This window comes from Mastomys coucha, unplaced genomic scaffold (genome assembly GCF_008632895.1).
Source record: "Mastomys coucha isolate ucsf_1 unplaced genomic scaffold, UCSF_Mcou_1 pScaffold15, whole genome shotgun sequence".
Classification (NCBI taxonomy): Eukaryota; Metazoa; Chordata; class Mammalia; order Rodentia; family Muridae; genus Mastomys; species Mastomys coucha.
In genome coordinates, this window is record NW_022196897.1 from 153,504,918 (window position 1) to 153,520,745 (window position 15,828).

At 51.8% G+C, this 15,828-nt stretch overlaps 1 protein-coding gene and 1 long non-coding RNA gene across 2 annotated transcripts; one reads left to right on the plus strand and one right to left on the minus strand.

Moving 5' to 3' along the window:
- Positions 1 to 9,727, minus strand: Spata2 (spermatogenesis associated 2). Its single transcript, XM_031372827.1, has 3 exons — positions 9,600 to 9,727; positions 2,306 to 2,741; positions 1 to 1,683 (listed from the first exon to the last, which is right to left on the minus strand). Exons 2-3 carry the CDS (start codon positions 2,621 to 2,623, stop codon positions 457 to 459), a joined length of 1,545 nt encoding a protein of 514 aa, XP_031228687.1. The 5' UTR covers positions 2,624 to 2,741; positions 9,600 to 9,727; the 3' UTR covers positions 1 to 456.
- A 32-nt stretch (positions 9,728 to 9,759) lies between these two features.
- Positions 9,760 to 10,666, plus strand: LOC116092541. The gene is made up of 2 exons (XR_004119304.1): positions 9,760 to 9,999; positions 10,113 to 10,666. It is a non-coding gene; the product is annotated as an uncharacterized LOC116092541 (long non-coding RNA).
- The last annotated feature ends 5,162 nt before the right edge of the window (positions 10,667 to 15,828 follow it).

The window sequence follows — 15,828 nt, forward strand, 5'->3', positions numbered from 1 at the left end:
CAGGAAAAGAGGCGAGCCACCAGAGAGGCCCGGTGTGGCAGGAGGGCTCATTTCACAAGCCAGCAGGCCTCTAGCTCACCACTCCTGATGGGGGTTGAAAGGTGACCCCAAAGGCTCCTTCCCAGTCCAAGCTGGCTTTGCAGTTGGGGGGTGGGGGAGGGGAAGGTGTGGCAAGAGTCCCAAAGACAGAGACCTTATTTCACGGGAACCAGAACCAGAACCCAAACCCAAACCCAAACCAGCTGAGCAGGGAGTGGAGAGGTCAGCGAAGTGACTGAACGGAAGTGCCATCCTGTCCTTCAGACCACACAGCAGCCACTGGGTGGAATGTCATGGAGCAGTAACCCTGGTCAAGCTCAAGTCTCTGCTTGCTTCCGGTGCAGTGCTGCCACCTCTTGACAGGACCAAGCCAGGTCAGTGGTGTGTAGCCCTTGTAGCGTAGAATGGGGGCGGGGCCTATCTGTACACGAGATGGGAGAACTGAGTGGATTTGTAATTCAGCTGATTGTTGGGCATGAACTTGTGCAGCTCACTCTTTCTGCAGCAAGGGTCGTAGTGGTAGGCGCCGAGGCAGGCGTCACAGGAAACTTTTGAACACTGGGTGCATGTGTTGGTGGCACCTGCACGGTTACAGAAGCCACAGCGGGAGGTGGCTGTGGTAGAGGGCTTGGGCTTTGAGTGGACAGGTGCCAGCCGGTCAAGGCCCTGAGTCTGGCCCACATACTTCTCCCGCATAGGTGCCCCGTGGGCCACGCTGTCGTGTACAGAGGCCTTGCTGGGAAAAGCACTGGGCTTGGAGGACGAAGGACAGACCAGTACACTGTCACAGCGCTGGCAGAGGGAGGAGCTGCAGGACAGGCCGCAGTTTTGGCACTTGGAAAGGGCAGACTCTTTGGTGGGGGGTGAACGCTTGTGGTAGATGGAGTGGGCATCATTTTTGACCAGCCATACATCTGGCCGCAGAGCATCCTGCCTCCGGTAGGTGGCCCTGGGTTCTGAATCAGTATACAGGTCCACGTCATCCTGAGTGGAAAAGTACGTACTACGAAGAAGGCCAAGGCCGTTGACAGGGGAGATGGAGGGAAGGTCATCGGGGCTACCATGGGGGGAGCTGGACATGGTCAGCAATGAAGGGGATGGGCGGATGATCTCATCCTTCAAGTCTTCCCCTACATCCATAGCCAGGGGCTCCTTGCGCAGACTCAGTGAGGCCTTTGAGGGGGGCTTCCTACTCTCCCAGTAGCTGTCGTAGGCATCCACCGACCTGGAGGGTTTGGTCACTCGGGGCTTGTAGTAGTCCTTGGCTGCTCGCTCACTGGCTGACTTCTGGAGTGCCACACGAGCCATGGAAGTGGTTAGGTGCTCCCGACTCTCAGCCCGCCTCCGCAGGGCATCCGAGCACCCACGCGCATCCTCTGTGCTGCTCTTGCGCTCAGTCACCACGTCCAGCTCTGAGTAGCCTTTGTCCTTCACCTGCGAGTGGATCCCCAGCATCTGCTCACACTCGACCTTGGCCAGGAAGAGCTCAAAGGAGACCATCTTCACCTGGAGGGACTCCACAAGCTCTTTGAGTTTGTATGCAGTCCCCAACTCAGGCTCGTAGCCCATGAACCTTAGAATGGCTCGGATGTCCTTCTCCAGTAACGTGGACTTGACATAGTAAACAAAAGGGCCCGTGTAGGTCTAGGGAGAAAGTGGGCAGGGAAAAAAAGAGGCATGCTATAGAGAGGCCTGTTGAAACCAAATGCAGAGTGGCCCCAACAGGGAGAGACGGGAGCTTCTGCCTGTAGACCACAGGCAAGAGCACACTAAATGCATACCACCAAGCAAGGGGTCCATGTGGCCCACGAGGCCAGAGAGACCATCGGTTTCTGTGTAGGTATGAGAGCTCTGTTCCACAGGAGGAAGAACAGGGGTGGGATTAGAGAGAGTGTATACTAAGCCCCGTTTTGAGGATGTCCATTTTGAGCCTTCTGTCAAAGTTTCAAGAGCACACCAAGGCTAGGGATGTAGCTCAGGGCCAGAGCATGCACCACAGGTGTAACCCCTAGTATTACAATAAACAAACAAGCAAACAAAGGGAACATGCCAGGACGCCAGCTGGCTTGATGCAGTCTCTACTTGGCCCCTGTTCCCCTGCTGTGGAAAGTGCAGAGAATCTTATCCCAACCCCAGCACACACACCCACCCCTCAACTGGGGCTTTGGTCCACACCAGCTCCCAGCTGCTTGGAGCCCATGGGCTGAGAACAAGGGCCCATGCACTCAGGAGGGAGCAGCAGGCAGAGGCGGCCACCCCACCTCACCTTGATGCTGCGGAACTCCTTCTTCCAGGGGAACAGGAAGAGGTTGATGGCCACCGTCTCCAGCATGCTGAAGGCGCAGTGCAGAGCGCTCAGGCTGGAGCTGCTCAGCGAGCGGAGGGAGCTCTCCACCACCTCATAAAAGTGGATCAGCCGAAATCGATATAAAGGGTCCACCTTGTGCAGGCTGAGCAGGGTGGCAGCTGCCACTCGCAGGTACTCATCGCTGCCAGGCTGCTGTGTGCCGGGGGTGGTGTCCACTCTGCCCTCATGGAACTGCACGTACTTCCGGAATAAGTCATCCTTGTACTTCGTATCCATTGAACTGGGCTTCCCCAAATCAAACCCAAGGGCTACCTCATCTCCCCCATGGCTCTGGGACTGGAGGCTGGCACATCACATGTAGAACTGGCCTCGTGCCCATGGACCAGCGCATGCTCTGAAAAGGGGGGAACAAGAAGCCATCACCCATCTGATCGGTCCCTATGCCAGCTTCAGAATGCCAAGGACAGCAAAAGCCAAGAACTGGCCTAGGCTAAGCTGGCTCTTTAGCCCAGATGGTCCCCACATGCTCTTCCACATCACTGATATGAAACACAAACAGGCCAGGCACTGCAGCTCACCAGCTCACAGGGGTGACTAATGCCCCCAAAGGCAAGGTTCAGGGAGCGGGTGCACACTTGGCCTTGATGTGACAGGAGGAGGAGTCTGGGAAAGCCCCGAGGCAGAATTAAACCTGAAGCACTGCCAGGCCCAGGGTGTGATGCCGGAGGTGGCGGCTGGGAGGTGCTGAGCTGGCACTACAGAACATGTCCCAGTACTAACCCCTTACTCCTGAGTAAGTGAGCACAGTAGTCACCATGCCCCCTGAAGACAGCCAGCCATTGAGAGAAGCACCCAGGGTCCCAGAGCTCCCAAGGTAGAGCTAAGGTCAGAGCCCAGGCAGGCTCCAGAGTCCAGGCCCAGCCCACCACACCCTGTTTTCTTGGAGCAGGAAGGAGCTCGGCACCAACAGAAAGGACGCTGCTAAAGATCAGGGCACACAGGGGGATTGTTGGTGCAGGGCCTGACCACACAGAGGACACACCAACTGTTTCTGCTCTGTGAGGGGGGACCAGGGCCCAACTCCCAGCAGAACACACAGCCACGGCTTCTGGGAAAGGCCACATAAACCACTGAGGAGTTTAATTCCAGGGTCTAGATAGAGACTACAAAGACCAGGCTGACTACTGTCCCCTTGACCTTAGACTAGGTGGCCACAGCCAACAGCTCACATGGGACCTCGGGTAAACACAGCAACACTCATAGTGCCACACACTGCAGGCAAATGAGGCTCAAGCCTTTGGCTCTGTTTATCTCATGAATCCAGATCAGCACACATAGCTTTGCACCATGTCATGGCCGAGAAAGGCACTGAACTGACAGCCTTTTCTGCCTTGGAAGGCATCCACCCTCAGACACCAGGCTTTTTCAAGAAGGCTCCGTCCGTCCGTCCATCCGGTAGAGTGAGTGTGACCTGCACCTGATGCTTTCCTGGCCAGAGCCCCAGCGTGTGGGTGCTGAGCACCCTACTTTAAGCCAGCCTCCACACCTTGCTCGGCCAGGGTTCCAGTCATTAGCACCACTAAGACTGAAGGAGGGTAAGGGGACTGAGCTGTTCCTTGGGGGCCTAGTGTGGCCTGTGGGGTCCTCTAGTGTTATTTGGGCTCTGGCAACAATCCCACAGCTCATAGAGCCACCCTGGTCTCAGGAAGCCACAGCTCAGCATCTCCAGTTTGGGGACATGAGTGGCAGCATTAACAGTGAGTGAAGGTGAGCAAAACTGGGGGCACACACTGGGCGTGGTGGTGCTCAGTGTGTTCCAGCACTCAGGAGGCAAGGCAAACCGGCCTGGAGTCCACTGCAGCCTTGGTTGCAGTGTAAGGTCAGAATAAACAGAACCAGAAAGTCCCCCTTCTTCCACCCACTGCCTGTGAGGGTGCCCAGTACACAGAAACAAACTGACCTGGGAGCACAAAAGGGTCCCAAAGATGGGTGCTAAGTCCTGACCAAAACCAGAGGCCAAGGTCATCCTCCCCTTCACAGCAGTCTAGCCTTTCCTCTAAGCAACAGCCATACAACCCCCTGCTCCGCAGCCACGTCAGGCTGATTCTACTCAGGACCTATGCACATGCATTGATTTTTCTGTTCTTTCTTTGATTCTTTGGTGGATGGCTCAAAGCATCCTGAAGGCTTCAGCTGCAACACAAAGATCTCCTGCCCCAGCGTGCTGAGTAAACCCCACCTTCTCAGTCCCTCACTGTGGTTCCCCCGGGATAACCACAATTTACAATTACTGGCATTGCGTGTTCTTTTACTAGCTTACTCTCAGTCTCTCCCGATGACCTGAAACTCCCACAAAGGCAAAGATCAGCACAGCACTGAGCACTGAGCACTGATGCAGTCAGAACTGGGGACTCAGTGATGAAGAGTACATGCACAAACAGTGACTCGCAGCACAGTACTTACTGAGCACTGATGCAGTCAGACTGGGGACTCAGTGATGAAGAGTGCATGCACAAACAGTGACTCGCAGTCTCTCAGCAGGGCCACAAGAGCAGCTGGAGGATGGGCTCCAAAGATGCATGCCATGCAGCCTGCAGCTCAAGTGAGCCTGTGCCCCTGACAACCCTGGGACCCATGTCCCACAGGTGTTCTCAAAAGCATCTTCTGCCTGGCCTGTTATGGTTTATGTTATGGAGGGGGACAGGATAGTAGAGGCCATCAGTGAAGACAACAGTCTAGAGCAGCGTAGCAGCCACCCAAGCATGCACATCCTCTCAATGCAAACTCACTGCCAGCCAAAGAAGACACACACAGCTGTTGCTGACTAAGACGAGCTTCCTGCCTGCCTCAGTGGTAGAGTACCTGCCTGGCACTCACAAGCCCCCATCATAAGTGCTACACAGGGACTAGGGAAGCTCAAGCTGACCTTAAACTTGCTACACAACTGAGGTTGACCTTGAACTTCTGATCCTCCTGTAGGGGCTGGGCAATGGAGGCACATACTTTTAATCCCAGGGCTCAGGATGCAGAGGCAGACAGAGCTTGAGACCAGTCTGGTCTACATAGTGAATTCCAGGACAACCAGGGCTATGCAGAGAAACCCTGTCTCAAAAAAACAAAAACAACAACAAAAGGAAACAAAACAGAAGGAGGAGGAGGGATGGGGTGGAGACAGGGCTCAGCAGTTAAGTGAACCCTTGCAGAGGATCCAAGTTTGATTCTCAGCACTCACATGGCAGCACAGAACTGTCACTCTAGTCCCAGGAGATCTGATGCCCTCTTCTGACCTCCAAGGGCATGCACCTGGTACTCAGACCTATAAGCAGCCCAATTAGTCATCAACATAAGAAAGGCATTTTCACATGTGCCTTTAAGACCAGCACTCAGGAGGCAGGCCAGTCTCTGAGAGTTCAAGGCCAACTAATAGTGAGTTCCAGGACAGCCAAAAAACAAAACAAAACCCAAACAAACCCAAACCAAAAAAAAAAAAAAGAAGACAGCAGCTGCGGAGAAGCTGCCATACCATTTTCAACAAAAAACATTGCTATTTTTTTCTCTCTATGGAAGTCAGCCATGGGCTCCAAGCAGACGATATTTTCAAAGTGAGCCACCATCCTCCAAGCCCCACTCAGCTCAGAGGTGCCGGTGCTCAGAGGCAGTGGCCCCTCACTTCACACCATTTGCTGCTGGCAGACAATAAAAAAGGAAAGGAGACCCACAGCTTTAGCGGGTGCTCATGGTCCTGCAATGGTGTGGGAAGCCACGTGGGAAGGACCCTGAGCTGAGGAGCAGGAGCCCACACCTAGAAACCTGGCTGCAGCACTGTTCCTGATTGTTAACCTGACTCTATCTGGAATGAACTACAGTCCAGAATTGGAAGGCTCACCTGTGATCCAGGTCTTTAAGTAGGGAGATACGAGTTTCTGACCTGAGTCTTGGCATGGAGATCTTGAAGCATAGTGGCTATGAATCCCAGGAGACTAAGGCAAGGAGAGCTCCGAGTTCAAGGTCAGCCTGGGACAAAAACAAGTTCCAGATCCAGGTATGGTGGCACACACCTTTAATCTGGGCCACACCATCTGCTGCAGACCTACGTAAGGGCATTGGAAGAAGGAAGACTGGCTCTTCTTCACCTGCTTGTGTTTACTTGCCAGCACATCTGTTGGAATCTACTAGCCTCGTGGGACTGAGCAACTATAGGTCCTTGGACTTCCATTCCTAGCTGCCCACTGCTGGGGAGTTGGACTATAGACTAAGTAATCATAACAAGTTCCCTTACTATATAGAACCTATCCATAAGTTCTGTGACTCTAGAGAACCCTGACTAATACACTAGCCCTCAAGAGGCTGAGGCAGGAGGACTGCTATGCACTTAAGCCCCAACTGGACTACTCTCAAGAACAACAGGCTGAAAAGAGGAGAAGGGTAAAAGCAAATGAATGTCTGCAATCCCAGCACTTAGAACAGGAAGATCTCTAAGAGTTCAAGGCCAGCCTGGGCTACAGAGTGAGATCCTGTATCAAAAATCAGAAAGAGGGATTGGGGAGATGGCTCAGTGGGCACAGTGCTTTCCATGCGAGCAGAATTTCAGCACTCAGTAGGGCACTGTGCACACTGTAGCCAACACTGCAGAAAGAAGACAGAGAAAAGAAAGAAGAGAAAAAAAGAACGAATGAGAGGGGGGGAAATGAGGCAGTGTGGCTAGAGAGATGGCTCAGTGGTTAAAAACACCCGTTCTTACAGGGAACTTGCATTTGATTTCCAGCATCAATATAATGGCTCACAGCTGTCCATAACTCTAGTTCCAGAGGATCCAACACCCTCTTCTGACTTCTGTGCAAACCTGGCATGCCCTGAGTACACAGAACTACATGCATTTAAAAAAAAAAAAAAGTGTGTGCGAGGTGGGGGAGGTATGGAGAGACTGCTCAGTGGTTACACTCATTGGCTGCTTTTACAGAGGACCTGGATTTAATTCCCAGAACTCACATGGGGCCTTACAACAGTCTGTAACTCTAGCCCAGGGGATCTGACACTCTTTTCAAGACTCAAAGTCATGCATGTGGTCTAGACATGCATGAAAACAAAATACCCAACCACATACAATAAAAATAATGAAAGAAAATTTAAAGTGGAGAGATTAAGAGAAAGTCATGAACCTCTGGCTTCTTCTTTAGCTAGATGCACAAGTGTGAACACCAGAAAACACCACACATAGCAGGGTAAGAGAATGAAACAGTGAGTAAGGGCCTACTACATTCCAAGTGGCATGACAGGCTCCCCAGTTTAATCACATCTCTCATTGCATCCTTGAAACAGCTGGGGAAACAGAGGCTCAGTTTCAATCAATGTCTCTGGCAGAACCAAAAGGCCAACAGGCCCCAAGGACTGGCTTCCTCTCATTCAGCTCACTTGTTTCTGGCTACAATTGGTACCAATTACAAAGGGGTCATCATATGCAGGTCCTGTGCCAGCTGTTCAAAAATCAGTAAGATCCACAGGACAACCCCAATATTAAAGAAGAAACTGAACACGGAGAGCCAGCTCACTTGTCCTAAGTCACAGGACCAAGAAGAAGAAGATTTGAGACCTGATTTTGAGTCTAACCCTAGGCAAAAGCCATCTTGCTGCAGCTTCTGGACTGGGCTTCTTGAAAGGCTTGGTCAGTCAAAATGCCCTATGGCCAGGAAGCGAAGTCTGGTAGTAGCAAAACTTCCATCTTCCCACACCAAATGGGCTGGGATAGCCACCAACCTCTTTATGATGTAAGCTCAAGAGCCCAGGAGAAAGGCTGGCCAGAGACCAGCCAGCAGTGAGGCAGTTACATCATCCCTGATGAATACATTTCCTAAGAATACAGGCTGCCTTGTGGCTGGCCCTAACTGATGTCTTTTCTGAGCACAGAGCCAGCAATTTATTCCCAGTACTCTAGAAAATACAACAAAAAAACACGTTCTTTGCTAAACACAGCCTGGTTACGGGAGAGCAAGACAGCCCAGCGACAGAGCTGTTAATTTCTCCAAGCAACCCAATGACTGGGATGCCAAGCCATACCAGGCTGGCAGGGGAAAAAAAAAAAAAGCTCTGTGAATATCCGGAACACATAAGCAGAAGGATGCTTAGTATCATCGGCTCTGGGTGGCACCTCCTGTACCCATCTGGGCGCCTTTGTAAAGCAAGTCAGTGAAAACGAAGCTGTTGTACAGGCGCCAACAACCAGTGTGGAAAGCTGAATGCGTTTAAAGTTCAGCAAAACAGAACCAAAATAATCGGGGAAGTAGAGCAACGGTTCGACTTTACCTTTGCTGGCCCATTCAAGAAAAATGTGCCCCGTGGCAACACTGAAATGCCTTGGGTCCCAGGTCTCCAGTCTTCACGTTTACACACCCCTGATCCAGCTTCAGTCTCCAAACAGGATCAGGGATGTGGCTCTACCACCGTCCCCTCCGCCCAACCTCTCTATGCATTCATTCTAAGCAAGAGGCGCCTAGAACCATCTCTGGCATCTATCTCCTACTGACTGTAAAACAATGCAGGGGCCCCACACCCCTACCAGCCTCCAGAAACACCGCCACCAGGGCCTTCCAAAGCTCTGAAAACAGCCTGGGCTGTGCTGGAGCCTGGCTTCGCTCCCCGCAGGGGCTCTCTCGGTCCTGAAGGGAGCCAAGCCCCCTCTCTGCAGGGAATGTAAACCTGTGGCGGCTACTCCAAGCTCTGTGAGCCTCTGACCGCCACGGCAGCGGGGAAAACGCCCCAAGCTCAAAGGAAGGAGTTCCCACTGGTGGTGTCTTTTGTTGGTGGTGCTGGGGACTAGGACCAGAACCCAGGGCATCGCACACACTGGGCAAGCTCTCGCAAACGCCCCTCGGAGTGCCAATGAAATGCTGGGGTCTGTCATTACATACCTGCTGCACCCCGACACCGTGAAACGCCCGGGTCCCTTTTCCACGCCCACCGCGGCCCCGGAAGGCCGCCCCGTCCCTCCTCACAGACCCGGAGACCGAGGATCCCGGAGCAGAGCGACTCAGCCAAGGTCACTCGGTGAATCCAAAGCCGGATCAGCCTCCCCTCCCGACTGAGAGCCATAGCGCGGTGCCTGCCCCCGGGGGCGCCGGGGGCGCCGGGGGCGCGTGTGCCGTCACCCGGGAGCCAGGGCTGCGGCCGGAGCAGCCGCAGCCGCGGGGACGGAGCCGAGGGCCTGGCCGGTGACAGCGCGCGCAGGCATCCGCCCTCCTGCCCGACCCGCACTCACCCGCCGCTGCCTGGCAGGAAAGCGAGCGCCTCCAAAGCACGGGCCCGCACGGCCCTGCCGCTCCCGCCGGCTCCGGGAACCGAGAACAGTACCGGGGGCAGACGCAGCCCGGAAGTGTTCGTCCCGGAAGTGACGCACGAAGGCGTGCCCCCCCGGGGAGGCGGGGCCGCGGCTGCGCGCTGGGCCTAGGGATGAGCGGCGGAAGCCTGTGGCGAGCCGGTGAACGCGGGGAACGGAAAGGAGGCGGCAGGAGGCGGAGGGCAAGCGCTTCTCCGCAGAACCGGACCTCACGCCTAGGGACCGCGGGAAAGCAGGAGCGGAACCCGGAAGCAAATGACCTGGAAGTGACGCGCGGCACTTCACTGGCGGACGCTGGCTGGCCGGGTTGTCATGGAAACAGGTTGCTGAGCCGGGAGATTGGATTTTTGCTGTTTTGGGGATTTTTTTTGTTTTTTGTTTTTTGTTTTTTGTTTTTTGTTTTTTTTTTCACCTCGCCAACTTTCCCTTGGTCAGGACAGTGCTGGAGAGCCCGGACTGATGTGAAGACCCGCGATCCCATTTCAGAGAAGGAACGGCAGAAGTCACGCGGGACTGGAGAGGGGGCCATGGGTGGTACTGCTGGCGACCGAGGTTAAGGATCCAGATCGAGGTGGGCTGGTGGGGTCAAGAAGGCTTAGGAGAGGGCTCTGCAGTTGGCACTTGTTGCTGGCAGAGTACCTGGGTTCGGTTCCCAGCACCCACGTGACGAGTTACAACCATCCATAACACCAGTACCAGGGGATCTGATGGCCTCTCTCACCTCCACGGTTATCTGGCGTGTACATGGTGCACATACGTAGATTCAGGCAACACGCTCATATACGTAATATAAAAGTAAATCGCTACATAGCGAAACTCGTTCTCAATAACAGTGGGTATAATTATAATAACGGAAATAATAAATCCCTATTAATTCATAGACGACCTCATCACGCGGTTCATTCCGAAAGCTGAGTCAGGATGAGTAACTTATCGAGCTCCTCCCTCAAAAAAAAAAAGTAATAATAAAAGGTTGGAGTTGTAGCCCAGTCTTAGAACCCTTGTCTAGATTGTGTATTCCCTGGGTTCCGTTCCAAACAAGGAAAACAGAGGGTGGGGAGACACCCAGTGTGGACTTAACTGATTACTAGCAGCGAGCGTGTCCTGGAACTTGCCACTTAATCTCTGACCTGCATCATAATACCTGTTAAAAACAATAACAGCGAAGGGCGGTGGTGTCGCACGCCTTTAATCCCAGCACTTGGGAGGCAGAGGCAGGCGGATTTCTGAGGCCAGCCTGGTCTATAGAGTGAGTTCCAGGACAGCCAAGGCTACCCAGAGAAACCCTGTCTAGAAAAAAAAAAACAAAAAACAAACAAACAAAAAATAACAACAACAACACCAGCTCCCTGGTGAGATGTAGTCAGAATGAACTACATAAAAACTGCTTAGTGGGGCTGGAGTGATGGCTCAGTGGTTAAGAGCACTGGCTGCTCTTCCAGAGGGCCTGAGTTCAATTCCCAGCAACCAGATGAAGCTCACAACCATCTGTAATGTGGTCTGATGCCCTTTTCTGACATGCAGGTGTACGTGCACACAGAGTACTCATAAATAAATATTTTAAAATAACAATAGAAACTGCTCAGTACACAGTGAGCACAGACACTAGGACCTAAAAGCATCGATGTTAGAGACGGACAGTCTAGGTCAGTCTAGAGTGCAGTGTTATCCTGCTGGCCTGGAACTCATTTGTAGTCCAGGCTACTCTCAGACTCTAGCTCGGCCTGCCTCTGTCTCCTGAATGAAACTGGATTTTTAGTTCCCTCACCATGGAAAATAAGTAGGCAAGAGCAATCCCTGATCTTCCTGCAGGACCTGCACAGTCTACACTGGCTGACGTCCCGACAGCTTGCCCAAACAGATGACTCTTCACAGGTTTCTCTAAACTACTCATTGCCACATTTACTTGCAACTCAGAGATGAACTGCAGAGGAGCTGGTTTCCCCAGATCCACATGCCAGTCCCAGGGAATTAGACACCCCTGGCTGGCCTCTGAGGGCACTGCGCACATGTGTGCAGACATACATGCAGACCAAAAAAAAAGTTCATACACACAAAATAATTTTTAAACTTTAAGACATTAAACATCATTTGTCAGGTAGAGACAGGAGGATTTCTGAGTTTGAGGCTAGCCTGGTCTACAGAGTTGAGTTCCAGGACAGCCAGGCCTACACAGAGAAACCCTGTCTCGAAAAACCAAAAAGAAAAAAGAAAAGAAAAAGCTTTTTGAGAGTCAAGAGTAGAGGTGCCTGCCTTTAAGCTCGGTGCTCAGATAGATGGGGAAGGAGAATCAGGAGTCCAAGGCTATCATTGCCTACAGAATAAGTTGGGGCCAGCCTGAGCTACATGAGACCTGTCTCAACCCTCCAAACAATAAAAGGGAAAAAGAAAGCACTCTGAGCCAGTGTGATGCCAGTGTGGTGCCAGTGTGATGCCAGTGTGACGCCAGTGTGGTGCCACTGTGATGCCAGTGTGACGCCAGTGTGGTGCCACTGTGATGCCAGTGTGACAAGCTTGTGTTTCACACAAGGCTGCGGAAAAGTCCCTTGTGATGCCAGTGTGACAAGCTTGTGTTTCACACAAGGCTGCGGAAAAGTCCCTTCCACCTCTAAGGTCTGTGACGGCCAAGAGGGAAGCCCTGGGGTAGAGATGCCTGACATTTCCTGTCAGAGAGACTTAAAGTCTCAAGAGAGGTACATTTCTCATCCTTTACCCCAATTCAGACTGCTGATTTCTGGGCTTTGTATCCAGACTTCATTACACAACAATCCATCCGCAGCTTACATAATGGCCATGTGGTAGCAGTCAGGTACCTTCACTCTTTAGGAGCCAGCTCTACCTACCTCTTTCTATTTTTTTTTTTTCATAAATAACGAAAGTAGCATACAGAACAAAAGCCAAAGGAGTCAGAGTAGTTACCGTGGCAGGGACTCCGAGGTGAGCTTCCTCGGCCTCTGTGAGAGAAACAGTACAGCAAGCTGTGTGATTACAGGAGCAAACCAAGCGTCGGCTCTAAGGAAGCCAGTGAGTGCTGTGGCTGCCTAGCCAACCTGTCCTGCAGAGCACGATGGAACTCTACTCGGTGCCTCAGAACACACTCTGAGAAAAAGACACTGGTGACAAAAAAAGCATCAGTGTCAGCAAGTATCCAAAGCCAACTGGAGATGTGGAGTGTGGGGTCAGACGCCCGCTTCCCCAGCCACTCCAGTGGAGATAGGAGTGTGGGGTCAGACGCCCGCTTCCCCAGCCACTCCAGTGGAGATAGGAGTGTGGGGTCAGACGCCCGCTTCCCCAGCCAGTCCAGTGGAGATGTGGAGTGTGGGGTCAGACGCCCGCTTCCCCAGCCACTCCAGTGGAGATGTGGAGTGTGGGGTCAGACGCCTGCTTCCCCAGCCACTCCTGTCCCAGGATTTGGGAGGCTGAAGCAGGAGGATGGTTGTGAGTTCAACACCAGTCTGAGACCTCCATAGTGAGTAGTCTGGTGTGGAGGAACAGGGAGGTGCTCAACAGTTAAGAACCCTTGCTGTCTTCAGAGGACCAAAGTTCAGTTCCCAGCACCTACATTACGCAGCCCACAATCACCTGTAACTGGAGCTCCAGGGGAGCTGATACCCAGCTGCACATAAAGAATAAGTCTTGTTTTCAAATATGTGTAGTTTGTATGTGTAGTTTGTATGTGTATGTGTAGTTTGTATGTGTATGTGTAGTTTGCACCATGTCATGCAGTACCCACAGAGACCAAAAGAGGGCAGGGTGTTCAGACCCTCTAGAACTGGAGTTGCAGACAGTTGTGAGGCGTGCACTGCCACTGCTCAGCCAATATTTATTTTTATGCGTAAGAGTATGCCCGTCTGTAAATCTAACCCCTCATGCCTGCAGTACTGGGAGCGGTTAGAAGGGGGCAGCATCAGCTCCTCCTGAACTGGAGTTACAGATCACTGCTAGGAAAGCCTCCTGAGTCATCTGAAAGAACAGCCAGTTCTCTTAACCACTAAGCTATCCCTCTAGCCCGGCGGCCATCTTCACTACCTCACTGTCACCACTTCAGATCCAATAAAATCAAATCTTTAAAGAAAAAAGAGAGAACTTGCTGGGTACTGCTATGTGTGCTTGTAATCCAGTACTCAGGAGGCAGAGCATGGAAATGGCCAGAAATTCTAGGACAGCCAGGGCTGCATAGTAGGACCCTGTCCCCACCCCCAAAGCCCCCCCCAAAACAGGGCTATATAACTCAGCAGTAGAGTGCTTGCCCTCACAGCATGAGGCCCCAGGTTCAGTCTCCAATATTTCAAGTAATAAAATCCTGTAGTTTTTGATTGGGTTTTAAGCATGTGGGCAGGTCTGGCTTTCCTTTAAGCTGGAGGGAAGAGAGCAGGCAGATAAGAAAAAAAAAAACCAGGAGATGAATGCTCAGCTGCTGGCAAGCACATAACTAGGTGCCAAGGTACAGAGCCTGGCACATATTGTACTGGACAGAGTAGGAATGGCATCTTCCAGAGTGCTAGCTCACAGTGTCTAATGAGCACTAGAAAGCCTGAGGCCTCTCTGCCTCAGGCTCCTCATCTGTCAGCTTCCGGCTGATAACAGCACTTGCCAGCCAGATAAATACAGGTGAGGAGAGATCTGACCAAGTGCTTGACCAAGCGCGCAACTGTAGCTGCCGTTATGGGAGGTCAGTTGTTAATAGCCCTGCTCGCCCAAAACCTGGTTTGTAGCCTCGGCTGACCTAGTATTCTGCCCCCACATAGGTGATGAGATTACAGGTGTGTGCAGCCACCTTCAGAAGGCTTATCGGGTTGATTTGTTTGTTTTCTTTGATTTATTTATTATTATATGTAAGTACACTGTAGCTGTCCTCAGGCACACCAGGAGAGGGCATCAGCTCACATTCCAGATGGTTGTGAGCTACCATGTGGTTGCTGGGATTTGAACTCATGACCTCTAGAAGAGCAGTCGGTGCTCTTAACCACTGAGCCATCTCACCAGCTCTGTTTTGTTTGTTTTTTTTACATTAATTATTGTGTTTGCGGGGGAGCTGTCATTGCACACCATAGCACAGGCATGGAAGTGAGAGTGTAACCTGATGTAGTCAGTCCTCACCTCCTACCACCATGGCCTAAGCCACCCACCGTGCCAGCCCTCCATCTGACCTTATTCCCATACCTTCGAAAGAGCCTAGAGTATCGGCTCTCAACCTGTGGATCTCAACCCCTCTGCTATCCTGCATATCAGATATTTACATTACCATTCTGCACAGTAGCAAAATTTATAAAGGAGCAATGAAATGATTCTATGGTTGGGGACAGTACAGTGTGAGGAACTGTATTAAAGGGTCGCAGCATTAGGATGGTTGAGAAGCACTGGCCTCCCGCCACTACCACACCCACTGCTCATTATAGTCCCCCCCCTTTTTTTTTTAAAGATTTATTTACTTATATATAAGTACACTGTCGCTGTCTTCAGACACACCAGAAGAGGGCATCAGATCCTATTACGGATGGTTGTGAACCACCATGTGGTTGCTGGGAATTGAACTCAGGATCTCTGGGAAAGCAGTCAGTGCTCTTAACCACTGAGCCATCTCTCCAGCTTCCCTTTTTTTTTTTTTAAAGAATTATTTTATTTCATTTTTATGTGTATGAGTACACTGTAGCTGTACAGATGACTGTGTTCGATCATGTGTGTGGTTGCTGTTGATCTCAGGACCTCTACTCAGGCCCCTCTCGCTCTGGTGTAATTTTCTGCAGCTGTCGTCAGACGCACCAGAAGAGGGCGTCCGATCTCATTGTGGGTGGTTGTGAGCCACCATGTGGTTGCTGGGATCCGAACTCAGGACCTTCGGAAGAGCAGTCAGTGCTCTTACCCGCTGAGCCATCTCGCCAGCCCCAGCTTGTCCCTTTTGCTTTATGTTTTCTTCAGAGTTTTTCACTGTGACCAAGGCTGAGTATTCACTATGTAGCACCATGCTGTCCCTGAACTCAAGGCAATTCTGCATCGGCCTACTTAGACTGTGGGTGTGAGTCCTGAAATCTGGCCATTTTTTCGATTGAATGAAGTATCTCTGACACATCTTTCGAGGGTCCTCCCTCTGCGTAGCAAGCCTTTTATTTTCTAAAGATTTTCTTTTTTTCTTTTCTTTTTTTTTTTTTTT